The following is a 26,759-nucleotide window of genomic DNA, read 5'->3' as shown; positions in this document are numbered from 1 at the left end:
GTGTGGTGGAGGCTCCTTCTTTGGAAGCTTTTAAACAGAGGCTGGATGGCCATCTGTCAGGGGTGCTTTGAATGCAATATTCCTGCATCTTGGCAGGGGGTTGGACTGGATGGCCCATGAGGTCCCTTCCAACTCTTTGATTCTATGATTCTATGATTTCACTTGAATGCAGATACAAGTAGAAATATCCCTTATCCATAAATTTCTGGGACCAGAAGTGTTCTGGATTTTGTATGTGTGATTAGGATTTTTGAATATCTCCATTTGCCTACAGTTCCATAATAAGACCTATAGGCAAATATAGGAACCTTAGAGATGGGACCCAGGTCTAAGAATGAAATCCATTTCTGCTTCATACACATCCTCAGAAGTCGATGAAAAAAATGTATTTGAGGTTGACATAAGTTTGGAGCAACATTGCGGCATATTTTTGTGCGTTTTCACACATTCCAGGAAATTTCTGTATCAGTCAGGGCCAGCTACCACCTTCCAACAAAGGATCCCCTCAGGCAGCAACCAGCCAGTCTTTGAAGCTGCAAGGCCATTAAATTCTAATCAAGGTGGCCAATTGCAACATTACTCTTGTCTCAAGCTGACAATAATTCTTTCTCCCACCCTGGATATTTCTCAGTTATGTAAACCCCACTTGCCTAGTTTCCAACAAACCTCACAACCTCTGAGGATGCCTGCCATAGTTGTGGGTAAAATGTCAGGAGAGAATGCTTCTGGAACATGATTAGACAGCGTGGAAAATTCACATCAGTCTAGTGATTCTGGTCATGAAATCGCTGTTGAAAAAACCATCACTAGACCCCACTCAATTCGTCAACTTTCGGCCAGTTTCCAATCTCCCCTACTTGGGCAAAGTCCTGGAACGTGTGGTGGCCTCGCAACTCCAGGAGTTCCTGGTAGACACAAACTATCTGGATCCGGCACAGTCTGGCTTTAGGCCGGGACATGGTACCGAGACAGCCTTGGTCGCCTTAGTGGATGATCTGTGCCGGGAACTGGACAGGGGGAGCGTGTCCCTGTTGGTTCTACTGGACCTCTCTTCGGCCTTCGATACCGTCGACCACGGTATCCTTCTGGGACGCCTCGCAGGTATGGGTCTTGGGGTTACTGCTTTGCAGTGGCTCCGGTCCTTCCTCGAGGGTCGCTCCCAGAAGGTGTCACTAGGGGGCGCCTGCTCGACTCCTCGGCCATTGTACTCTGGAGTCCCGCAGGGTTCAGTACTGTCCCCTATGTTGTTTAACATATACATGAAGCCGTTGGGAGAGATCATCCGGAGTTTTGGGGTGCGGTGTCATCTGTATGCAGATGACGTCCAACTCTATCACTCCTTTCCACCTGCTACTAAGGAGGCTGTTCAGGTCCTGAACCGGTGCTTGGCCACTGTCTCGGACTGGATGAGGAACAACAGATTGAAACTAAATCCAGACAAGACGGAGGTACTCCTGGTCAGTCGTAAGACCGAACAAGGTACGGGGTTACAGCCTGTGCTGGACGGGGTCACACTCCCATTAAAGGCGCAGGTTTGCAGTCTGGGAGTTCTCCTAGACTCATCGCTGAGCCTGGAACCGCAGGTCTCAGCAGTGGTTAGGGGAGCTTTTGCACAACTAAAACTTGTGCGCCAGCTGCGCCCGTACCTTGGGAAGGCTGACTTGGCCACGGTAGTCCACGCTTTGGTTACATCCCGTTTAGACTACTGCAACGCTTTCTACGTGGGGTTGCCTCTGAAGACTGCCTGGAAGCTGCAGCTAGTCCAACGCTCGGCAGCCAGACTACTAACGGGTGCTGGGTACAGGGAGCACACCACTCCGCTCTTACACCATCTCCACTGGCTGCCAATTAGCTTCCGAGCACAATTCAAAGTGCTGGTGTTAACCTATAAAGCCCTAAACGACTCCGGCCCTTTTACCTCTCCAAACGTATTCTCCCCTACGTACCATCAAGATTACTAAGATCGTCTGGAGGGGCCCTGCTCTCGGTCCCACCGGCCTCACAAGTGCGGCTGGTGGGGACGAGGGACAGGGCCTTCTCGGTAGTGGCCCTGCGACTCTGGAACTCTCTCCCGCCAGAGGTTAGAACCGCCCCAACAATCCTGACATTCAGGAAACAGGTGAAGTCGTGGTTATGGAGACAGGCCTTCGAAGAATGAGACAATGATCTGGATGGAAGACGGTGTATATTCGATTTTAGTATGACGACTGACCACTGTAGTTTTAAATATATGTGCTTTTTTAATGTTTTATTGTAATGTGTATTTTGATATTTTACCGATTGTATGTGTTTTTATGGTTCAAAACCGGGCTGAGTCCCTCTTATGAGTTGAGAAGCTCGGTATATAAAACTTTGAAATAAATAAATAAATAATAGCTGCCTTGGATCCCTTCTTGAGAGAAAAGCAGGGTGTGTATACAATAAATGAATTAATTCATTTGATATAGTCTGAAAAGAACTTCCTGACTGTGAGAGCCGTTCAGCAGTGGAACTCTCTGCCCCGGAGTGTGGTGGAGGCTCTTTCTTTGGAAGCTTTTGAACAGAGGCTGGATTGCCATCTGTGAGGGGTGATTTGAATGCAGTATTCCTGCTTCTTGGCAGGGGGTTGGACTGGATGACCCATGAGGTCATTCCAACTCTGTGATTGTATGATTGTATGATTCTATGAAAAATCATGCTGAATTGTTTTACAGAAAAATGTTGGATATTTGGAGAAGTAGTGTTTCCCCATAAGAAGAGCTGTTCAACAATGGAACTCTCTGCTTTAGAGTCCATTGAAAGCTCCTTCTTTGGAGGCTATCAAACAGAGGCTGGATGGCTTTGATTGTGCCAATACCTCCTGGAGCCATATTTTAATAATCTCTTCTTTTCCACCCTTTAGGAAGTTCTACTACATCACCATCCTGAGGGACCCTGTCTCCCGCTACTTGAGCGAGTGGCGCCACGTCCAGCGAGGGGCAACCTGGAAGGCCTCCTTGCACGTCTGTGACGGGCGCTCACCGACGTCCGAAGAACTGCCCAGCTGCTACTCTGGGGACGACTGGTCGGGCTGCTCCCTCCAGGAGTTCATGGATTGCCCCTACAACTTGGCCAACAACCGCCAGGTCCGCATGCTGGCCGACCTCAGTTTGGTGGGCTGCTACAACCTGTCCGTCATGCCGGAAGAGGAGCGCAACCAAGTCCTGCTGGACAGCGCCAAGGAGAACCTGAAGCACATGGCCTTCTTTGGCCTGACGGAGTTCCAGCGCAAGACCCAGTACCTCTTTGAGAAGACCTTCAACATGAGCTTCATTGCGCCCTTCACGCAGTTCAACAGCACCAGAGCCTCCAGCGTTGACATCGATGAGACCACCCAGGCGCGCATTGAGGCTCTCAATTTTCTAGACGTGGCGCTGTACGATTACGCCAAAGACCTCTTCTTGCAGCGGTACCAGTTCACGCGGCAGAAGGAGCACCAGGAGGCTCGGCGGAAGCGCCAAGAGCAGCGGAAGATGGGCAGGGCCAGGCTGAGCCACGCCAAGGAAGCAGAGGGCGCCAACTCCACAGATTACGCCACCAACGTGGAGCTGTGGCGATAATAAGAGCGGAAAGACTCTCTTTTTTAAAAAATAAGGTTAAATTTAGCAGAGTCCCGATTGGAAAGCCAAAAGAGAACGAACTGCAAGGTTGAACTCTGAATTCTGTTTCTTTGAGGGATCGAGGGATGCGAGGAGTTGCGTTGTGGCGTTTGCTGATGCTTTTTGGAATCCAGTGTCATCCTCTTGTGTGGGTAAAAGCATAGAGGGGAAAAGTTACCCTATAAAAGATGGAGGAGCTAAATAAAAACCCCTTTTGTTGCAGTTAGAAATGATTGCTGGGATGAAATAATGGGAAATTATGAAGGATTTGAGACCTTTGAGATGCCATAGTATCAGAGGCTGGCATCGTGTTAGGAATATACATAAGCATGTGTCTTTTTCTGGTCATTGCTGAAATAGGTATTCTGTACCTCCCGGTACAGGACTGAAGACCAACAGGTCGCAGGTTCGAATCCGGGGAGAGGCAGATGAGCTCCCTCTGTCAGCTCCAGCTTCTCATGCGGGGACATGAGAGAAGCCTCCCACAAGGATGATAAAACATCAAATCATCCGGGCATCCCCTGGGCAATGTCCTTGCAGACGGTCAATTCTCTCACACCAGAAGCGACTTGCGGTTTCTCAAGTCTCTCCTAATACGACAAAAAAACCAAAAAATACCAATCTTTTGTTGAGAGGTGAAAATGAATAAAATCTGGCTACCAGTATTAAAAAAACTCTAAAATTAAAACAGCAAAACAGCAGAGGGAAAACAATCAGGGACATCTAATCACCTCTCAACAAAAGATTGCCCCAGTCACTGCCAGGACATCAAATGCTCATCAAGGTGATCAGTTGAAACATTCACACCTAGCTCCCGCAGACAAAAGTTCTTTGTCCCATCCTGGTCTTTCCACAGATGTATAAACCCTTTTTCCTAGTTCCAACAGACCTCATTACCTCTGAGGATGCTTGCTATAGATGCAGGCGAAACGTCAGGAGAGAATGCCTCTAGAACATGGCCATATAGCCCGAAAAAACCTACAACAGCCCAGTGATACCGGCCATGAAAGCCTTCAACAATACAATGACTTGAGAAACTGCAAGTTGCTTCTGGTGTGAAAGAATTGGCTGTCTGCAGGGACGTTGCCCAGGGGACAGGCTTCTCTCATGTCCCCGAATGGGAAGCTGGAGCTGACAGATGGGAGCTCACTCCATCTCGAGGATTTGAACTGCTGACCTTCAGGTGAGCAGTTCAGCCGGCACAAGGGTTCCATAGCCTGAACGTCTGGTATGAAAGTGACCCCAGGTAGGTGCTGATAGCCTGTCGACGGGTACCCCAGTCGAGTCTCCACCAAACAATTCCTTGGTAAATATCCACAGCATGGTGTTAAGCCCTTGAACCCATCCTGTTTGGCATCTCATTCTGGCTTGGAGAAGGCACCTGGCTATGTTCCAGTATCAAGTCATGAAATGATTACAACAGCACTGAGTCTTCCAGAGGTCAGCGCAGTCATAATTGTGTTTCTGCTTCTGGGGAGATAGCTGGACATTTCTCCAATCCTACTTGCTCACTACAAGCCATGGAAAGACACTGGAGATGGGCAGCTTCATGGGTTTTATAGTGAACTAGGGGGTTGTTAGTATTGCAGACAGCCCTATATCCCAGGATCTGATCCCAGGTTTTCTGATTTAAACTGGATTATATGAGTCCGCACTACCAAATAAACAGAAAACCTGGGATCAGATCCTGGGATATAGGGACTGTCTGGAAGGGCCCTTAGTCCTTACAGTTTCATCTTGTTCGGTTTAGAAGTGGTTGGCTGCTCCCATTTCCACAGGGCAATGGGTCCTTACCACGTTTTAGTCCAAACTGTACATGATCTATTCAAGGTGCTGAACCTTATTAAGGTGATAGGTTTCATTGACTTGGAAAGTTCCTTCAAAGTGCAAACCCAGAACACATGTGTCAACCCAGAAGCACCAGCTGCCATAGTTTTGTAAGCATAGCTACAGGACTACACCATCTTGGCAGAGCCTAGAGATCAGTAGTTGGCAGGCCACAGAGCTTTGGGGTCACTCAACCCTCAAAGTGAAAACAACAGAGAGAAAATGAACCGAAATGCAGTCCTTCAGCATATGACATGAAATTGACTTTCTTTCCAGATGTTTTCTAGAACTGGGGCATGGATTATTTTCATTAAAACTGTGGATGTTTGGCCTCTTGCAAGCAATGGTCATCTCACTAGGTTCAATCAAGAGAAGATCCAATTTGGCTCCTTCCTTCCTTCCTTCTTTCCTTCCTCTCGTCCTCCCTCCTTTCCTTCCTTCCTGCTTTCCTCCCTACTCCCCTTCCTTCCTTCCTCCCGTCCTCCCTCCTTCCCCTCCATTCCTCCCTTCTTTCCTTCCTTCCTCCCTCCCTCCCTCCCTTCCTTCTTCCTTCCTTCCTTCCTTCCTTCCTTCCTTCCTCCCAACCTCCCTCCTTCCCTTCCTTCCTTCCTTCCTTCCTTCCTTCCTTCCTTCCTTCCTTCCTCCCGTCCTCCCTCCCGTCCCGACCTCCCTACTTCCCTTCCCTCCCTCCTTCCCTTCCCTTCCCTCCCTCCCTCCCTCCTGATGTCCCTCCTTCCCTTCCTTCTTTCCTTCCTTCCTTCCTCCCTCCTTCCCTTCCTTCCTTCCTTCCTTCCTTCCTTCCTTCCTTCCTTCCTTCCTTCCTTCCTCCCGTCCTCCCTCCCGTCCCGACCTCCCTCCTTCCCTTCCCTTCCCTTCCCTTCCCTCCCTCCCTCCCTCCCTCCCTCCCGACGTCCCTCCTTCCCTTCCTTCCTTCCTTCCTTCCTTCCTCCCGTCCTCCCCCCTTCCCCCCTCCCTCCCTCCCGACATCCCTCCTTCCCTTCCTTCCTTCCTTTCTTCCTCCCGTCCTCCCTCCTTCCCTTCCCTCCCTCCCTCTCTCCCTTCGTTCCTTCCTTCCTTCCTCCCAACCTCCCTCCTTCCCTTCCTTCCTTCCTTCCTTCCTCCCTTCCTTCCTCCCGTCCTCCCTCCTTCCCTTCCCTTCCCTCCCTCCCTCCCTCCCTCCCTCCCTCCCTTCCTTCCTTCCTTCCTTCCTTCCTTCCTTCCCTCCTTCCTCTCCTTTCTTTCCCTTCCTTCTGTCTTGTTTTGGCATCAAGGAAACAGACCCAAAGGGCAAGGACTGGGTAAACCGTTGTGCTTGGATTGTGCAAATCTCTATGCAAAATAATAATAATATATATGTCCGGGAGATCACACATCTTGAGTTCTGCAGCTTTTTATACCCGGCGTTCTGGGACAAACAGAGGTTGGCTTCCGCTTCTGCGCTTGGTAGTGGCATTTCTAATGGCTTCCATTGCCGTAATGTAATTTTACTCCTCTTCGGCTTTGGGACGGCGGGCAATTGGGGAACTTGCCTCATGCTCAAGAACGGGAATCCCTTACATATCGGTTCTAGAGCAAATTCCATGAGCGTCGTTGGGAGCAATACGGATTCAATTGGATTTGTTCCCAGGTGAGAAAGTATAGCTGTGGGGCAGGCACAAAATGTAACCCATGGGCATTGGGACCAACATGATGTACAACAGTTTGGTGTATATCGGTTGAACCCAATGCCCTTTGGTTCACTTTGGATCCCCACTGCTACATAGATAAGTATATGGAAAATTTTGCAACATTCACCATGATAAGTTTCCTGCATTTCCAAACTCTAGGAAAACTCAACCATTCTCAAAGTGAAGAACGAATACTGTGGTTTTTCATGCAATGGATTGTTTGAAATTTTATAAACTGCCAACCTGGCATTGCCAGTGGGTTTCATATATTATTTACCCCCATCCAGAGAGAAATAATCGGTTCTTGATTCTGAAAGGAACTATTTGCACAGGGCCCGCGTCCCATACGAAGTCCCTTTGTCTGACGCTGGAGACGCAACCTTCTTTTTCTACCGCAGTGTGCATGGTTTACAAAAGCAAAAAACAAAACTAAGCCGCAGCATTGCTTTCCTTTCCTTTGTGTTATTCCTGTCCATTGTATATAGGGGATGTCTTATGATTCGGTTTTGTCATGACCATTCAGACCAGCTCTACCGATTTCCAGTATAGGCTGCTTATCTTCCTGTGTCGATTTACAACTGCAGAGAGGGAGGGAGGGAACCGGCGGACTTGGATTGTGCCATTTAATAATAGAATCGAGTCAATAAAAACTTCAGTTACCGTCCTTGGCTGCATTCTGGTTCTTTGAAGAGCTTCTTTGCATTGCTTTTGGTGTTACTTACTTATTGTGTCATCAGCAACCATACCATTGTAATACATTTCTAACACAACAAAACAAACACACAGATTAAAAAAACAACAACACAGATTTTGCAAACTTGGTAGTTGGTTAAATGTCCTTTGACCAGTATCTGGCCACTTGGAGTGCCTCTGGTGTTGCCGCAAGAAGGTCCTCCCTTGTGCATATGGCAGGGCTCAGGTTGCATTGAAGGAGGTGGTCAGTGGTTTGCTCTTCTCCACACTCGCATGTCGAGGATTCCACTTTGTGGCCCCATTTCTTGAAGTTGGCTCTGCATCTCGTGGTGCCAGAGCGCAGTCTGTTCAGCGACTTCCAAGTCGCCCAGTCTTCTGTGTGCGCAGGGGGGAGTCTCTCATCTGGTAGTAGCACCCATGGATTGAGGTGCTGGGTTTGGGCCTGCCACTTTTGGAATCTCGCTTGCTGAGGTGTTCCAGCAAGTGTCTCTGTAGATCTTAGAAAACTATGTCTTGATTTAAGTCATTGATGTGCTGGCTGATACCCAAACAGGGGATGAGCTGGAGATGTCTCTGCCTTGGTCCTTTCACTATTGGCTGCTACTTCCCGGCGGATGTCAGGTGGTGCGATACCGGCTAAGCAGTGTAATTTCTCCAGTGGCGTGGGGCGCAGACACCCTGTGATAATGCGGCATGTCTCATTAAGAGCCACATCTACTGTTTTAGCGTGGTGAGATGTGTTCCACACTGGGCATGCGTACTCAGCAGCAGAGTAGCATAGCGCAAGGGCAGATGTCTTCACTGTGTCTGGTTGTGATCCCCAGGTTGTGCCAGTCAGCTTTCGTATGATGTTTCTAGCGCCCACTTTTTGCTTGATGATCAGGCAGTGCTTCTTGTAGGTCAGAGCACGGTCCAAAGTGACTCCCAGGTATTTTGGTGTGTTGCAATGCTCCAGTAGGATTCCTTCCCAGGTGATCCTCAGAGCTCGGGATGCTTGTCTGTTCTTAAGGTGAAAGGCGCATGTCTGTGTTTTAGATGGATTAGGGATCAGTTGGTTTTCCCTGTAATAGGCAGTAAGAGCACATAGAGCTTCGGAGAGCTTCTTTTCAACCATCTCAAAGCTCCCTGCTTGAGTGGTAATGGCGCGATCATCAGCATAGATGAAACTCTCTGTCCTTTCTGGCAGTGACTGGTCATTTGTGTAGATGTTGAACATGGATGGAGGAAGCACGCTGCCCTGAGGCAGGCCGTTCTTCTGTTTCCGCCATCTGCTTCTCTGGCCCTGGAACTCAACAAAAATGCTCCTGTTTTATAGCAGGTTTCCTATGAGGCAGGTGAGATGGTAGGCTTTTGGTGTTGGCTGCCATCAAGTCAACTCCAGGACATCTCTTGCAACTACAGTAGAGTCTCGCTTATCCAACATAAACGGATAAACGTCAGATAAACAAAAATGTCGGATAATACAGAATCCCCATCCAACGCGGCACTAGACAGCTAGAGTGCTAACAACAAAGGCTTAAGGCAAGGCAATGCCTCGGGGCTAGAGCAGCCCAGCAGGAACTGACTGGATGTGGAAGAGGAGCGTGGAAATCACAGAGGGAAGGAGGGAAGACACTTCCGCTTCTGGTCCTGCCTCTTTTCCTCCTTCCCTTCGCCTACCTGCGTGACCGCATCTTGCTCCACGTACCAACCTTCGTTCCTCAGGAGAGGTCCTCCTTTCGCCCCTACCAATCTCACAGCTTGTCTTGTGGGCACAAGGTAGAGAGCCTTCTCTTCTGTGGCCCCCCGACTTTGGAACTCTTTACCTGGGGAGAGCAGGAAAGCCCCTTCACTGGAAACATTTGAAAAGAATCTCAAAACCTGGCTTTTCCACTGCACCTTTGGCGAGTAGGTGCACAGCATTATATTTTACACCCCCTCAACGTTTTTGGCTAATGGAGTTCGTGCCCTCCAAATAGGATGTTCTGCCCCACAACTCTCTGTGTTTTATGAGTTCCATTTAAACGTCCTGCTCCTATTTTATCTCATCATAGTCTGGTAATTGTCTTTTATTCGGAATAGGTGGCCCGCCCATTGTCATCTCCATCGTGATTGTGTCTATTGGAATTTTTATTTTATTTTATTTTATTATTACTATTATTTTATTATTATTTTAATGTCATTTTGATAATGTTGTTGTCTGTTGTATATGCTTTGATTTTATTGCTGTATTATGTTGTCCGGGCTTGGCCCCATGTAAGCCGCTCTGAGTCCCCATCGGGGAGATGGTGGCGGGGTAGAAATAAAGATTATTATTATTATTATTATTATTATTCCCTCCCTCCTCCTCCTTCTCTTTGTCTTGCCTTTTTCATTTATTGGGAATGGAGAGAGAATTGGGGAGCGCTCCTGTAATTGAAGGGGAACTGCTGGAGGAAAAGGAGAGCCTGCCTTTCTTTCTCCCTCCTCTCTGTTTCCTACCAACTTTTCTTCCTTACTTCCCTCTCTGTTTCCTACCTCTTTCCTATTCTTCTTTCCTCTTTTTCCCACCTACCTTTCTTTCTCACTTCTCTTTACTCCCTCTCTGTTTCCAACCTCCTTTTCTTCATTTTCTTCCCTCTCTTTTTCCTACCTGCCTTTCTCTCTCTTTTCTCTCTCTTTGTCCTACCTCCTTTTCTTTCTTTCTTTCTTTCTTTCTTTCTTTCTTTCTTTCTTTTTCTTTCTCTCTCTCTCTCTCTCCTCCTCCCTCTGTTTTGTGGGGCAAATAGAGGAAGTTAAGGAGCAAAAAGGGAATAGCAGTAAGTCTAAAGTTTAGGACAGAGGTCAGGTAAATGACCTTTGTTGGCTGTAGGTTGAGGATCCCAAGATTTTTTTTTTCATGTCAGAAGTGACGAGAAACTGCAAGTCACTTCTGTTGTAAGAGAATTGTCCGTCTCCAAGGATGTTGCCAGGGACGCTCGGATGTTTTTACCATTCTGTAGGAAGCTTCTCTCATGTCCCCACATGGGAAGATGGAGCTGACAGACAGGAGCTCACCCCACACCCTAGATTCAAACAACCAACCTTTTGGTCAGTAGTCCCGCCTGCACAAGGATTTAACCCATTGGGCCATCGGGGGCTCCTCAAGTGTTGATTTTGTGTGTGTGTGTGTGTATGTGTATCTGTCAGGAGCGACTTGAGAAACTGCAAGTCACTTCTGGTGTGAGAGAATTGGCCATCTGCAAGGATGTTGCCCAGGGCATACGATCCTGTGAGAAGCTTCTCTCATGTCCCCGCAAGGGGAGCTGGAGCAGGCAGATGGGAGTTCACCCCGCTCCCCAGATTCGAATTGATGGGAGTTCACCCGCTCCCCGGATTCGAATTGATTTTGGTCAGCAGTCCTGCCAGCACAAGAGTTTAACCCATTGGGCCATCGGGGGCTCCCCAAGTGTAGACGCATCCTTAGTATGATATATATTGTTATTGTTATTGTTCGCGTTTTCGGTTTGTGTTTTGGTTTTTCTTTATTGTAATTGTTATTTGGGCTTGGCTTCATGTAAGCCACTCCGAGTCCCCATCGGGAAGATGGTGGTGGGGTATAAATAAAGATTATTATTATTATTATTATTATTATTATTATTATTATTATTATTATTATTAATGGGTAATCAAATAGGGAGTTTTTGAGAAGCTGCATGTCTCCCTGTGGCCACTAGAGGGTACCCTGCCACCAAATTAAAACCAAGCCCATTGGCAATCTGGTTTTTCCCCTTTTTTTGTATTTTCAGAGGAAGGTTGAACACTAGTCATTCCAAAAGTATGCACTATCTTAAATAGAGCCACAGTGTAAAAAGGCATCCCTAAAAATTGCAGTTATAGTAGCAAACAGTTACCATAGTAGCAACACTTTCTTAGAGCTTTGTTCCTAAAAATATTGGTGCATTTCAGTCGTGTTAATTACACTGTTTAGCCGATATTGCACTACCTGACATCCGCCGGGAAGTGAAAGGACCAAGGCAGTGACATCTCCAGCTCATCCCCTGTTTGGGTATCAACCAGAACGTCAACGACTTAAATCAAGAAATAGTTTTCTAAGATCTACAGAGACACTCGCTGGAACACCCCAGCAAGCGAGAGTCCAAAAGTGGCAGGCTCAAACCCAGAACCTCAACCAATGGCTGATACCAAATGAGAGACTCCCCCCTGGGCACACAGAAGACTGGGCGACTTGGAAGGCGCTGAACAGACTGCGCTCTGGCACCACGAGATGCAGAGCCAACCTCAAGAAATGGGGCTACAAAGTGGAATCCACGACATGTGAGTGTGGAGAAGAGCAAACCACTGACCACCTGCTGCAATGCAACCTGAGCCCTGCCACATGCACAATGGAGGAGCTTCTTGCATTTGATCAACTACCAAGCTTGCAAACTTTGTGCTTTGTTTGTTTGTTTGTTTAAAAATGCAATACAACTGTTTGGTTTGCTCCTAACACAATAAATAAAGAAATAGTCATGTCAATGCTAGTCATGGTATGAAACAGCCACTAGATGGCAGTCAGACCAAGCTGAATATCCAAAGGAATTTTTCTATCTGCTCAAAGCTCTCTATTATTTTCCCTAATCTTAGGGTTGTAACAGGCATAGGCGAATTTTGGCCCTCCAGGTGTCTTGGACTTCAACTCCCACAATTTCTAACAGCCCCAGGAAAAAGGAAAAAGCCTCAAGGCTGTTAGGAATTGTGGGAGTTAAAGTCCAAAACACCTGGAGGGCCCAAGTTTGCCCAGGCCTGGGTTACAACATCCTCCCCAACAGAATCTCAATCAAGACTAAACATCCTTCCAACATGGCAGACTTTCGTACTCCTCGATGGAAGACGACACCAGCAATAATTACAAAACGCTGGCTGAAACCTAAGGGAGCATCTGCACTGTAGAATGGATAGTTTGGTACCACTTAAACTGTTCCGGCTCAATGCTATGGAGTCGTGGAAGTTGTATTATGCCTTTGCCTGCCTCTGCCAAAAAAGCATTGTTCCTTGCCAGACTACAGCTCCCAGGATTCCGTAACATTGGACCAAGGCAGTGAATCATAGAATCATAGAGTTGGAAGAGACCTTATGAAGAGTGGCTTTCGGCCTGCATCAATAGGAGCATAGTGTCTAGATCTAGGGAAGTCATGCTTCCCCTCTATTCCGCTTTGGTTAGACCACACCTGGAATATTGTGTCCAATTCTGGGTACCACAACTGAAGAGAGATATTGACAAACTGGAATGTGTCCAGAGGAGGGTGACTAAAGTGATCAAGGGTCTGAAGAACAAGCCCTATGAGGAGCGGCTTAAGGAGCTGGGCATGTTTAGCCTGAAGAAGAGAAGGCTGAGAGAAGATATGATAGCCATGTATAAATATGTGAGAGGAAGCCACAGGGAGGAGGGAGCAAGCTTGTTTTCTGCTGCCCTGGAGACTAGGACGCAATGGAACAATGGCTTCAAACTACAAGAAAGGAGATTCCATCTGAACATTAGGAAGAACTTCCTGACTGATAGCCGTTCAGCAGTGGAACTCTCCACCCTGGAGTGTGGTGGAGGCAGAGGCGGCCCTAGGTAATTTTCAACGGTAAGCAAACAGTATTTTGGTGCCCCCCCCCCCCCAACCAATCACTGATATATATATTTTGTTCGTCATGGGAGTTCTGTGTGCCATATTTGGTTCAATTCCATCATTGGTGGAGTTCAGAATGCTCTTTGATTGTAGGTGAACTATACATCCCAGTAACTACAACACACATATGTCAAGGTCTATTTTCCCCCAAGAGCGCCCCTGGGCAAAATCAATTATACTGCAAATGCTTACTTTGCGTAATGGGTTGAGCTGCCCATGGGTGAGGCTCCTTCTTTGGAAGCTTTTAAACAGAGGCTGGATGGCCATCTGTCAGGGGTGTTTTGAATGCAATATTCCAGCTTCTAGGCAGGGGGTTGGACTGGATGGCCCATGAGGTCTCTTCCAACTCTATGATTCTATAATTCTATGATTCTTTCCAGATAACTCTCATACATACAATATAGTAAGCAATCACAATTATATATACAACAAATAACTAGTATAGGAGGCTTGTAGAAGGTTGCTATTTCCAACACAAACTAGGTTGAATTGGTTGAGACTCAATGAGATATTCATTGAAAAACTATCACAAACAACTACTGTCCGGTCAGCCTCACGTCGATACCAGGCAAGATTCTGGAAAAGATTGTTAAGGAAGTGGTCTGCAAACACTTAGAAACAAATGCGGTCATCGCTAATAGGCAACATGGATTTATCAAAAACGTCATGCCAGACTCATCTGATCTCTTTCTTCGATAGAGCTACAAGCTGGGTAGATGCGGGGAATGTCGTGGATGTAGCGTACCTGGATTTCAGGAAGGCCTTCGACAAGGTCCCCCATGACCTTCTGGCAAGGAAACTAGTCCAATGTGGGCTAGGCAAAACTACGGTGAGGTGGATCTGTAATTGGTTAAGTGGACGAACCCAGAGGATGATTCTCCCCAATGCTTCCTCTTCATCCTGGAAAGAAGTGACGAGCGGAGTGCCACAAGCAGGGTTCCATCCTGGGCCCGGTCCTGTTCAACATCTTTATTAATGACTTAGATGAAGGGATAGAAGGCAGGATCATCAAGTTTGCAGACGACACCAAATTGGGAGGGAGAGCCAATACTCCAGAGGACAGGAGCAGGATTCAAAACGATCTTGACAGATTAGAGAGATGATTGGCCAAAACTAACAAAATGAAGTTCAACAGTCACAAATGCAAGATACTCCACTTTGGCAGGAAAAACGAAATGCAGAGGTACAGAATGGGGGACGATGCCTGGCTCGAGAGCAGTACGTGTGGAAAAGATCTTGGAGTCCTCGTGGACAACAAGTTAAACATGAGCCAACAATGTGATGTGGCGGCAAAAAAAGCCAATGGGATTTTGGCCTGCATCAATAGGAGCATAGTGTCTAGATCTAGGGAAGTCATGCTACCCCTCTATTCCGGCTTTACCTGGAATATTGTGTCCAATTTTGGGCACCACAATTCAAGAGAGATATTGACAAGCTGGAATGTGTCCAGAGGAGGGCGACTAAAATGATCAAGGGTCTGGAGAACAAGCCCTATGAGGAGCGGCTTAAGGAGCTGTGCATGTTTAGCCTGAAGAAGAGAAGGCTGAGAGGAGATATGATAGCCATGTATAAATATGTGAGAGGAAGCCACAGGGAGGAGGGAGCAAGCTTGTTTTCTGCTTCCTTGCAGACTAGGATGTGGAACAATGGCTTCAAACTACAAGAGAGCAGATTCCATCTGAACATAAGGAAGAACTTCCTCACTGAGAGCCGTTCAGCAGTGGAACTCTCTGCCCCAGAGTGTGGTGGAGACTCCTTCTTTGGAAGCTTTTAAACAGAGGCTGGATGGCCATCTGTCGGGGGTGATTTGAATGCAATATTCCTGCTTCTAGGCAGGGGGTTGGACTGGATGGCCCAAGAGGTCTCTTCCAACTCTTTGATTCTATGATTCTATGATTTTATGTGCTGCAGGATGTCCCGCAAAAACAAAGTTTCTGACTGAAAGTAGTCACTTTCGTACAGCAATTAACGTGACATTCATTTTCCAATCTTAGCTCTTGATTCTGTGCAGAATTGGGGTGAAAAATGCCTTTCCTTGCCGCTCACCCTTTCCAAGGCTTCTCCACATCAAGGGAATATGTGCTGTTCGACCGGTAAGACAAGTGAATGGAAAGTGCCTATTTAGTGGGTGGTGACGTTGCCCTGTAGGCATTGCATCAACCATCCCTGCTTTTCCCAAGACACCTTGCCTGCATTTCAATTGCAAACGGGCCTTGTGCCATGCTGAACGACTCCTCTCTGTGCAATCCATCTTAACTTGCTTTGGGGAGGGAAAAGAAGAAAAAGTCGGAGAAGGCAAGTCCTTTGTGTCTCTTGCCTCTTGGAAGCTCATCTCTTTACCTTTCAAATCCCAGCACATGTTCGAAATCGAGGCCAAGGGCATGGAGGAGGCACAGCAATGTACGTGTGACACTCATGGGAGTTAGCTAGCAATGATATCGAGCTCTTTTTGGGGGTTCTCCCAGCGAGGGGAGACCCAAAGAACCGCAAATGGGGTTCTGACCTTGGCAAGCGACCAGCGGAGGCCAATTCAAAAAGACGCAAAAACGTTGAAAATCAATCTCACCAAGGCTGAAGAGGAGATCTGCGACCGAAGCGTTTATTTTGCGATTCAGCTGAAAAGGATGCGTTACAGGGATGAATCCTCAAGTAAGCATACAGTACAGTGATTTTCAGGCATATTTATACAGTCAGAACAAAGAAATCCTGGTTTGAATCTCCCGCCCGCCTCCTGTCAGTTTCCCTTGTCCTGATTGGCCGGCTCCGGAACAGCTGGGAGGAGGCTTGGCCGCTGGTCCCACCCTCCCTCCAATCGCCGGCCGCTGTCGCCTCTAAAGGGCCAATCAGAGCCCTCAGAGCGCCTCCAGAGATTGTCCAATCAGCAGCCGGGAGGCGGGCTCTGGTTTGACAGCACAGGAGGGCGGAACGCCCGGGAGGCGTTCGCCAGCTGATTGAACACTTATTGTCTCCCCACAGCAGGGGAGACGGCTAGGGCAACAAAGGATTTCCTGGGTCCGATAAAGAATGTGTATAGGCAAAAGAGGGTGGCTATGGGCGATGTCTGGATCTTCAACCTTGCAGGCAAAGGGTCCTTTGTCACAAGGGAGCATGCACAAACACCGTGATTGATGCAATCAGTCTGGTTTTCCGGCTTCTGGCTGATCAAATCTCTGGCTTTTGTTTGTCTGCACTCTGAAAAACAAAGCCACAGATTTGCCAGTATTTTCCATGCAATGTCAATATGGATGGAGTTCCTTCCAAGGAAATTGAATTTCCTTAACTGTAATCCCCTGGTCGCATACTCTTTTATAGGGTAAAGTTCAAGAGGGGAAAGACAGGAGAGGGGGAAGGCGAAGATACATCTTATTTCATTTCATTTCATTTCATATTACACATACTCCATACATACATTCTTTTCAGTCCATCATAATTCATAGTTTTTCATAGGAAAGATCCCCATCCCAGCAAACTTTATTAGAAAACCCACAGCAATTAATGAAAGCAATCATCAGAGCCCCTGAGGTATTATCCTTTGCAACGAAAGGCATGCACCCACAGGCGGGGGCCATGCTTCTCAAGCGGCTGGTTTGGAGTCCATAGAGGAAATCCGTGGCGCTAGGGCACCAAGTCAATCAGAGAAGGCAGAAGAAAGTCCGTAAAAGAATCTGTGAGCGACGGCAGGCGGGCCAATGTCCCTTGGAGAACTGCATCTCCCAGCCAAGACTCAGGACTCATCTGGCCTCCCTTCCCAGGGCCGCTGCGGTCGGCTGCTGCAGAGCCAAGGCGGCCTGGATCCACGTGGAGCTGCCGTGGAGAAGCGGGGAGCCCCGGTTTGGCAATCAGCTGTTTCTCTGCAGGACAGAAGTTCTAAAAAAAACAAGACTAATTTCTTCCCGGGAGGAGCAGTCCAAAACAGAGAAACTGGGATGGCAGATAGACTTAGAATTAGTCACTGATCAGGGCAAAATTGGAACGGCGGCGATCCGCCATGTTAAATATTTAGTGGATAGCGGGGTCCGAGACGGCGGTTTCCTTATCCGCGTTTTGGCCGAACGCAGATTCGGGGTCCGGGGAGCACCTGGAGGCGCCCCCCGCGGGCTCACGGCTCTCCGGAGCCCAGAAAGGAGTTTATGGCAAGGTTTATGGAGTGCTGAGCCAGGAAGGGATACAAAAGTATCATGCGGGAAGACAAAAAGTTTCGAGTTTCAAGTGGTTTATTAGGGAATGATACAAAGTGAGGAGAGGGGAAAGTTAGCTGAGGTTTGCAAGCATTCCTGGTCTTGGAGCTGGCGGCTGAGGCACATTCCATCTGCTGGCCTCAAAGTTCGGCCCAGGAACTGCGGAACTCCCTGCTGCAGTTCATACCAATGTAAATGCTGGGCTACCGGCCGCGTCCGCTGTCAAACCCCCACTCGGAGGCGCTGGAGGCCGCAGGAGGCGGCCTCCTACAGCCTCCGCCCACGCACGGTAGCCCGCTAACGGCAGCATGGCCATCTGCCTAGACGGATTTGCACGCTCCCTTTTTTGGCAAATTTTGAGCAGAGAGGGGATGTGTGACCAGCAGCAGCTCAAGACCAGCAATAGGACAACTAGACCCAAGAAAACCAGAAAGCCCTTTCTAAGCCATGCCAATGAGGGAAGCCAGTCTGTCAGAAAACTGAGATCAAAGCCCACAGATTCTTTTATCCCTGCCGCCAAATCATTCAGTCCCTCTATGGCTTTTCTAACTACAGGGGTCCGGTCGGTCAGATTGAAGCAGCACATGTGTCGCACACTCTCACAGCCATAGTGATTCTTTAACAAAAGAAAATCAATGGCAGCCCGATTGTCCAACACGGCCTCCCTTAGCTCATGCATCTCAGTAGCTATGGAGGCCAAGGCTTGTGAGGTGTAATTGATGTTCTTGACCAGAGCACAGGCCAGATGTTTAATGGCCCTGTAGTTCATTGCCGCTGCAACCCCAGGGGTAAACAGGGCCGCTGCCACAAATTGGGGAATGCCCTTGATTACCATAGAGGGATCACAATTTGGGTCCAAGTTTTGTATGGACCTAACCTCTCGATCCAGGGAGTGTGCCAGCTCCAGATCCCTTTTGGAAGGCAAAAAGATAGACAGCCTGCCCAAGGCACAATTCCCAATGGTGGAATTGGCTGGGAGGTAGCTATAGGCTGTCTGCCCGCACAGGAAGAACCATCCAGGGGGCAACACCAAATGGGCATTCATGTAAGGCAGCACTTCAACAGAGGAACAATTTAAAAGATTTTCTTTTGGCAAATCGTGGCACTTCCCCACACACTTGGGGATTTGGAAGCAGTGATGGGCATGTGGCTGGTGTGCCAATTTAATGACCACCATGCCCGGCTCCCTTTCCCTGACGGCCCTGCCCCATACAGAAATGTCTCTATAGGACATGGCCTTCGATGGGATATTTTGGAAAACTGTAAAATTTCGAAAAATCTCCAGGGGCTCTGGAACCCCTATTAGGCAGGAAGAGAAGATATCAGTGGCTGAGGCCCCACTAGTCAGACAGAAATCGGAAACATTTAAGACTCGGTATGCCAACTGTTGCCAAAAATTGACCTTAGTTGACAACCACTCATACAGCACAGGGCTGGAAGCCATGCCTTGGGAAGGGAAAAGCAGGCAAAATAATAATGGATAGATCATGCTGAAAGGTGTTGGACAGCTCCTCCCCCTAGTGGCCGAATAGACTTACTGTTTGCAGAGAGTGCTGAACTGCTGGACAGCTCCCAGCGGTCTCGATAGAGCGATGGAGAGGCAAAAAGCGGCAGAGATGTCTCAAACGCGCTTGTCAAAATCAGCTGGTGGTGAGTTTGACAGCTGTCAGGAGCTGTCAGTGGAACTTCTGAACCCGGAAGTAGGCGGAAAAAGGAGGCTTCCCGTGGGGCTATCGGCTTGAAACTTGGTGGGGATCCTTTGGGGGCCCTCCTCGACCAGAGGCACGCCGTCTCCTCCTCCTGGCTGTTCTAGAAGGGGGTGGACCGGTGGGCTCAGGAGCCGAAGAGTCTTTCGGCGGCAACCTCCGGAATAGAAGCCGCAGATCCTCCCCTGGCTCTACAGCCCACTGTTCGTCGTCACCTCCTCCCTCTGTGGTCCCCACTTGTGGCTCTGGGGCGAGCTTCAGCCTGGAATGGTGGACCCAGGACCGGATACCCGCTACCTTAGCCGCAGTGTGGGTGGTGAGGAGGATCTGGTGGGGCCCGACCCACTTTTCGGTCAATGCCTCCGGTCGGTACGTACGAACCAGGACCCAGTCACCGATAGAGAAGTTGTGGACAGGAGCATCCAAAGGAACAGGAAGGTGGGAAAGCAGGTACCTATTCATAGAAGAGAGGATAGAAGTGAGAAGAGACAGTCTCTCCCTGATACTCTCGGATCCCACCTCATGCAAGTGCTCAGCTTTGAGGGGGACCCGGGAGGAAGGGAAAGGCCTACCGTAGAGGATCTCAAAAGGGCTCAGCTTCAAGCCCTTCCTAGGAGCGGCCCTGATTCGAGTGAGAGCTAGTGGGAGAGCATCTGGCCAGGGCAGGCTCGCCTGCTGACAGATCTTAGCCAATTGCCTTTTGATGGTCTGGTTCATTCGCTCGACCTTCCCGCTTGCTTCAGGGTGCCAGCTGGTATGCAGGTTCCACTGGATCTGGAGAGCCTGGGCGACCTGCTGGGTGACTTTGGAGACGAAAGATGCTCCGTTATCTGAGGAGAGGCAGATGGGCAATCCGAAACGGGGGATGATGTGATTGAGCAGGGCATGGCTCACCTCCTTGGCAGCACAGGTGTAGCAAGGGAAAGCCTCAGGCCACCCGCTATAACAGTCCACAAACACCAACAGATATTTGTACTTCCGGCTAGAGGGCAGCTCTGCGAAGTCCACTTGCCACACTTGCCCTGGTTGGAGGCCCGCCTTGAGATGCCCCACTTCTGGCCGCTTCTGGATCTTGGGGTTGTTCTTAAGACAGAGGAGACACCGACGACAAGCCCAAATGGACTGCTGGGCCATGCGAGGGCCGATGAAGAGAGTCCTGAGATGCTCCAGCATAGCATCATGGCCCCAATGGGTGCTCTTGTGGAGGCGCAGGGCCACTTCACGCATAAGGGGATCAGTCAGCAACAGACGGCCTTGGTTGTCCTTCCACCAGCCCTCCTCCTGCTTCAGACCCTCTCCCTTCGCGAACTCATCATCCATGGCTCCATACACAGGGAGGGAGGTCACAGTGGTGTCTGGGATCAAAGCACCAAGGAAGATGGGCTCTCGATTGGCAGCCGCCTTGGCTGCAGCGTCCGCTCTTCGATTCCCCTTAGCTGTGTCCTGGTCCCCGGCCTGGTGCCCCCTGCAGTGGATGACGGCTACTGCAGCAGGCTTGCAGACAGCCTCCAAGAGTCTCAGAATCTCAGCCTGATGCTTCACGGGGCTGCCAGCTGTTGTCAGTAGCCCCCTCTCCTTCCAAATGGCCCCGTGAGCGTGGAGCACATGGAAGGCAAACTTAGAGTCCGTGTAGATGTTGGCAGTCTTTCCCTCGGCCAGCTCCAAGGCTCTGGTGAGGGCGATGAGCTCTGCCTTCTGGGCGGAGGTGCCAGGAGGGAGTGGTTCAGCCTCGATGGTGTCCCAGAGAGTGACCACAGCATACCCGGCTCTCCTTTCGCCCTGATGGCAGCTGCTGCTGCCGTCGGTGAAGAACTCAAGCTCAGCATCAGGAAGGGGCTGGTCCTTGAGGTCAGGGCGGCTGGAGTAGACCTCCTCGATGGTGGCAATGCAGTCATGGGGCTCCTGGTCGTCTCCTTCAGCCAAGTCGATGGGCATCAGGGTGGCAGGGTTGAGGCAGTTGGTGGTGGCCAGGGTGAGGTCCCCTTGGTCGATGAGCAGGGCCTGGTAGCGCGTGAGCCGGCCGGCGGACAGCCAGTTGGTCCCCTTGGCATCCAGGACCGCCAAGACACTGTGGGGAACGTAGACGGTCGTCGGTTGGCCCAACGTCAGCTTCCTGGCCTCCTCAGCAATCAGGGCAGTTGCAGCCACGGCTCTCAGGCAGGCAGGCCACCCAAGGCTGGTGTTGTCTAGGCGCTTGGAAAAGTAGGCAACTGGTCTCTTGGTGCTGCCCAGGGGCTGGGTAAGTACCCCTGCTGCCACCCCCTGGCGTTCATGGACATAGAGGAAGAAGGGCTTGGTCATGTCAGGAAGTCCCAAGGCAGGGGCCGACATCAGGGCTTTCTTGATGGCTTCAAAGGCTGTCCTGCACTCAGCTGACCAGACTAGAAACGTCTCTGGCCCCGACGTCGCCTCATACAGGGGCTTGGCAATCAGTCCAAAGCCTGGAACCCAGATTCTACAAAATGAAGCCATGCCCAAGAAGCCCCTCAGCTGTTTCTTCGTCCTAGGCTCCTTGACCCTGCAGATGGCCTCCTTCCTCTCTGGTCCCAATGCCCTCTGCCCTTGGCTGACGTCAAACCCCAGGTACCTCACAGTGTCCTTGCAGATCTGGGCCTTCTTCTTGGATACCTTGAAGCCGGCTTCCCCCAGGAAGTTGAGGAGGCTGATGGTGAGACGTTCACAGGTATCCTTGTCCCCACAGCAAAGCAGCAGATCGTCAATATACTGCAGCAGGACCCCTTGGTCGCGATCAGGCCACTTCTCCAACTCAGAGGCGAGGCTTTGGCTGAAGATGGTAGGACTCGACGTGAAGCCTTGGGGCAGAACCTGCCAGCAAAGTTGCACCCGCCTGGCAGTGCCCACATGCTCCCACTCGAATGCAAAGATCTCCTGGCTATCCTTGTGAATAGGGATCGAGAAAAAAGCATCCTTTAAATCCAAAACAGTAAAGCAAGAACAGGAAGGAGGAATAGTAGAGAGTAGAGTGTAAGGATTGGGCACCACAGGGTGCAGATCCACCACCACAGCATTGATGGCCCTCAGGTCCTGAACAAAACGATATTCAGAACCATCGCCTTTACGTACTGGGAGGACTGGGGAGTTGAATGGAGAGGCACACTCTCTCAGCAGAGAGTGCTTTAAGAAATTATCAATAATGGGCTGGAGGCCTTTCCTAGCCTCCATGGGAATCCTATACTGAGGGATCCTTGGGGGAGTGATGTCTGGTTTGAGGGTGATTGAGACAGGGGCAATGTTCTTAGCTCTTCCCGGGACCCCATCTGCCCAAACTATGGGATCCACCTGTTGTAGGACTGCTAGAGGAATCAGATCAGCCTCTGGACTGGGCTGATGGAGAAGGAAGGCCTGGGCTCTCCATCCTTCTTCCTCAGGCACTGCTAGGATGATCTTTTCTGGCCCAAAGGCAACTTGGGCCCTGATTTTACAAAGGATATCCCTGCCCAGAAGGGGGACAGGACACTCTGGCATATATAAGAACTCGTGAGACAAGGTCCTCCCCCCCACTTCACACTCCATGGGCTTCATGAAGGAACGCTCTGCCTCTTTCCCCGAGACCCCAACTACCTGAGCCTTCCTGCTCCCCAATTCTGTTCCCCTGAACCCCTCTGTGAGCACTGAGTGGGTGGCCCCACAATCCAGGAGGAAGTCGACAGTTCTCCTCCCAAACTTCAATGGCACAATGGGGTCAGAGGGTGCCAGGGATATCCTTCTTCCTAGTCACAGGACCCTTTCATGAGCCCTCCTTTCTCTCCCCTGTGGGCAGTCCCTTTTGAAGTGTCCCATCTTCTTGCACCCAAAACATTGAACGTCCCGATGGCCTCCTTGCCTCCCCTGATTCCGATCCCCCCCATTCTGCCTGTCCCTGTTGTCCCGGTGGTCTCTCCCTCCATCCCTATCCCTGTCCCTCTCCGCCAGGGCAGCCAACATGCAAGTGGCCTGAACCTCCGCCTGTGCCTTCCTGTCATCCTCCTCTTTCTGAGCAGCAGCGTCTTCCCTGTTGTGGAAAACCTTGAAAGCTATATTGATGAGCTGGGAGATGGGCATTGCCTCCCCTCCCTCTATCTTCTGGAGCTTGAGTTTGATGTCCCTGGTGGACTTCCCAATGAAGAGGGTGTTCAGCATGCGCTGGCTGTCGGGGTCAGTGGGGTCAATGTTGGTCCAGTTCTTGGCCATTCGACACATCCGGTCGTAGAAGTCCGAAGGACTCTCGTCCGGCTTCTGTTGAATGTCAAGAAGCTTGGAGAGGTTCAAGGGGCGAGGGTATACCAAAGGCACACCCACCAAGATATGGCGATGGAAGGCCTTCAAGGCTTTCCTGCCATCCTCAGTATTGAAGTTCCACCCAGGATCTTCCTTGATGGGGAAAACAGCCTCCCTGTCCTCACCTTCGTCCACCTCCCCCTTCATGGCTTCAGCCTGAGCAGCGGCCAGCAGGCGGCGCTTCTCTTCCTGGGTGAGGAGTGAACCCAGAAGGGTCATGACATCCCCCCATGTGGGGCGATGGGTTAGGAAAATGGTTTTGAGCAGCTCGTACATTTCAGTGGGATCCTGGGAAAGAGGAGCTGTGTTCCTCTTCCAATTGATGAGGTCTGAGGTAGTGAAGGGAACATGCACGAGGAAGGAAGTGCCTCCCGGCCCCACTGTCTCCCTCAAGGGAGCCTGGATGTGAGCAGGGTGGCTACGCAAGCTGCCCTTGGTGATGAGGGGCTCAAAGGGATCCTGAGGGTCTGTGGGGACCCTTGGGGAAGCTGCAGGTGGGGCAGGAGAGGGGATCAGGGGTTGATCAGGAGGGGGAGGGGCCCTGGAAGCGCCTTGGTGGCAGCAAGGGGAATGGGAAGTTGCTGGGGCACTGATGGCAGGGAGCCTGGGTTGGGGAGCGAAGCAGGGGGCGAGGGGGTCAAGTTCCCTCAGGGATAGGGGCTCCAGCCGCGGGCTGGGGCGCCTTTTGGGGGTCTGAGCGGGAAGTGGGAGAGGATCAAGGGGGGTGCTGTGTCTGGCCGGGGCGAAAGAGGAAGGGGAGGAGGAGGGCGGGCAGCTGAGGCTCAGCGAGGGGGTCCTGGAGGAGCTGGGGGGTGAGGATGGGGTAGGAGTGGGGCTGCAGAGAGGGGCAGATGGCAGTGGAGGGTACAAGGGGGTGGAGGCGCTCTGGATAGAGGGCCCAGACTTTGCAGAGGGAGATGTCCCTGCTGGGGAAGATCGGGGCTGGCTGGGTGCCTGAGCTGGGGAGGACAAGAGGGCAGGAATCCCTGGAAGGAGAGATTCTGAAGGAGGGGTTGCAGAGGAGGGCTCAGGAGAAGTTACAGGAGGGGAAAAGGGAAGGCTGGGGCGATAAGGAGGGGGATAAGCAAGTGTGTCAAGGAGGTCCTCCTCGGGAGGAGGCAAAGGGTCTGGAGGGAGGCTTCCCGGGGGCTGGGGCTTCGTTCCCTTCTCCTTGCATGGGAGGAGCTGGACACGACTGCCCCCTTCCGCCTCCTTCCGGTGCAGGGCGAAAAAGCATGAGGCATAGGCTAGCTCGGCCCATTTGGCCCTGGCACAACAGTCCTGCTGGAGCTTCAAGATGAGCTCCGGGTCAGTGCTGCCGTGAGGGGGCCACGAAGCTCCGCCTTCCAAGGGCCTGGTGGGCCACTTCTTCATGCTAAATTTCACCATACTGGCCTGCGTCAGCGACCGTGACGCAATACTGTCCCATTCCGCCAGTATCCTTCCCAAAGGTGTTTCTGATGGAACAGTACGTTTGACCCCTGAATAACATGCGCCCATCTCTCAATCTGGTAGCCCCACAGTCCAGTGGTTAATCAGGGTAGCCTCCCCCCAACCGCAAGGCAGGCTAGATCCTGAAAGGTCCCTAGCAGGAGAGCTCGGGGCGATCAGCCCTTGGCAGCTAGGTAGTCCAAAAGGGGAGGGCTCCCTTTCCCACGTAGCTCCAGCCAAGGCCGCAAACGCGAGCTGAATTGCTATTCTGGGCCTCAAACGTGGATGTTCGCCACCCCCCGCCAGGAATTTGTTACCGAGACCTAGAGAATCCCTCCCCAGTGGGCCGACTCCGAAGCTGGTTCAGAAAGCCTAGAATCCCCTCCCACCTGGCAGCCGAGGCAGCCCGCGGTTGGCTTCTTACCCGTCCGGACGTTTTCTTCCCCCCTTTCCGCGTCGGTCGCTCCTCTTCCTGGAAGTCCTTAGATCAAGGCTTCCCTGGCGCTCCTTTGTGCTGAAACCCCAGGTCAGGGCTTAGGAGGAGGTGGCTGCGGGAGAATTTGTAGTTTTGGTTAGCTGGTCAAATGGAAGTCCAAATTGGGAGAGGCGCCTCTTTTCCCGAGCCGCTCCTCCGCCGCCACTGGCCCAAAGAATCAGTCCAAGGCGCCTGCTTGAGAATTTAGGCTATAATTTGGTCTGGAACCTCAAGCAGCAGTCCCTTCGTGGTAAAGCCAAATGATATCGAGCTCTTTTTGGGGGTTCTCCCAGCGAGGGGAGACCCAAAGAACCGCAAATGGGGTTCTGACCTTGGCAAGCGACCAGCGGAGGCCAATTCAAAAAGACGCAAAAACGTTGAAAATCAATCTCACCAAGGCTGAAGAGGAGATCTGCGACCGAAGCGTTTATTTTGCGATTCAGCTGAAAAGGATGCGTTACAGGGATGAATCCTCAAGTAAGCATACAGTACAGTGATTTTCAGGCATATTTATACAGTCAGAACAAAGAAATCCTGGTTTGAATCTCCCGCCCGCCTCCTGTCAGTTTCCCTTGTCCTGATTGGCCGGCTCCGGAACAGCTGGGAGGAGGCTTGGCCGCTGGTCCCACCCTCCCTCCAATCGCCGGCCGCTGTCGCCTCTAAAGGGCCAATCAGAGCCCTCAGAGCGCCTCCAGAGATTGTCCAATCAGCAGCCGGGAGGCGGGCTCTGGTTTGACAGCACAGGAGGGCGGAACGCCCGGGAGGCGTTCGCCAGCTGATTGAACACTTATTGTCTCCCCACAGCAGGGGAGACGGCTAGGGCAACAAAGGATTTCCTGGGTCCGATAAAGAATGTGTATAGGCAAAAGAGGGTGGCTATGGGCGATGTCTGGATCTTCAACCTTGCAGGCAAAGGGTCCTTTGTCACAAGGGAGCATGCACAAACACCGTGATTGATGCAATCAGTCTGGTTTTCCGGCTTCTGGCTGATCAAATCTCTGGCTTTTGTTTGTCTGCACTCTGAAAAACAAAGCCACAGATTTGCCAGTATTTTCCATGCAATGTCAATATGGATGGAGTTCCTTCCAAGGAAATTGAATTTCCTTAACTGTAATCCCCTGGTCGCATACTCTTTTATAGGGTAAAGTTCAAGAGGGGAAAGACAGGAGAGGGGGAAGGCGAAGATACATCTTATTTCATTTCATTTCATTTCATATTACACATACTCCATACATACATTCTTTTCAGTCCATCATAATTCATAGTTTTTCA

At 50.5% G+C, this 26,759-nt stretch overlaps 1 protein-coding gene and 1 long non-coding RNA gene across 2 annotated transcripts in view; both read left to right on the top strand.

Moving 5' to 3' along the window:
• HS6ST2 (heparan sulfate 6-O-sulfotransferase 2) overlaps positions 1-3,839 on the top strand; it is a 166,283-nt gene extending 162,444 nt beyond the window's left edge. Inside the window, exon 2 of the mRNA XM_060756064.2 lies at positions 2,882-3,839. Coding sequence (XP_060612047.2) covers positions 2,882-3,578 — 697 coding nt within the window. The 3' untranslated portion in view covers positions 3,579-3,839. The remainder of the gene's footprint in view (positions 1-2,881) is intronic.
• The window catches only part of LOC137097634 (uncharacterized), a 457,703-nt gene that overhangs the window by 215,879 nt on the left and 215,065 nt on the right, over positions 1-26,759 (top strand). The gene's annotated exons all lie outside the window — the stretch shown is intronic.

This window comes from Anolis sagrei, chromosome 10 (assembly GCF_037176765.1).
Source record: "Anolis sagrei isolate rAnoSag1 chromosome 10, rAnoSag1.mat, whole genome shotgun sequence".
In the NCBI taxonomy this organism is placed as follows: Eukaryota; Metazoa; Chordata; class Lepidosauria; order Squamata; family Dactyloidae; genus Anolis; species Anolis sagrei.
This window is presented reverse-complemented; position numbering and strand designations above follow the sequence as displayed.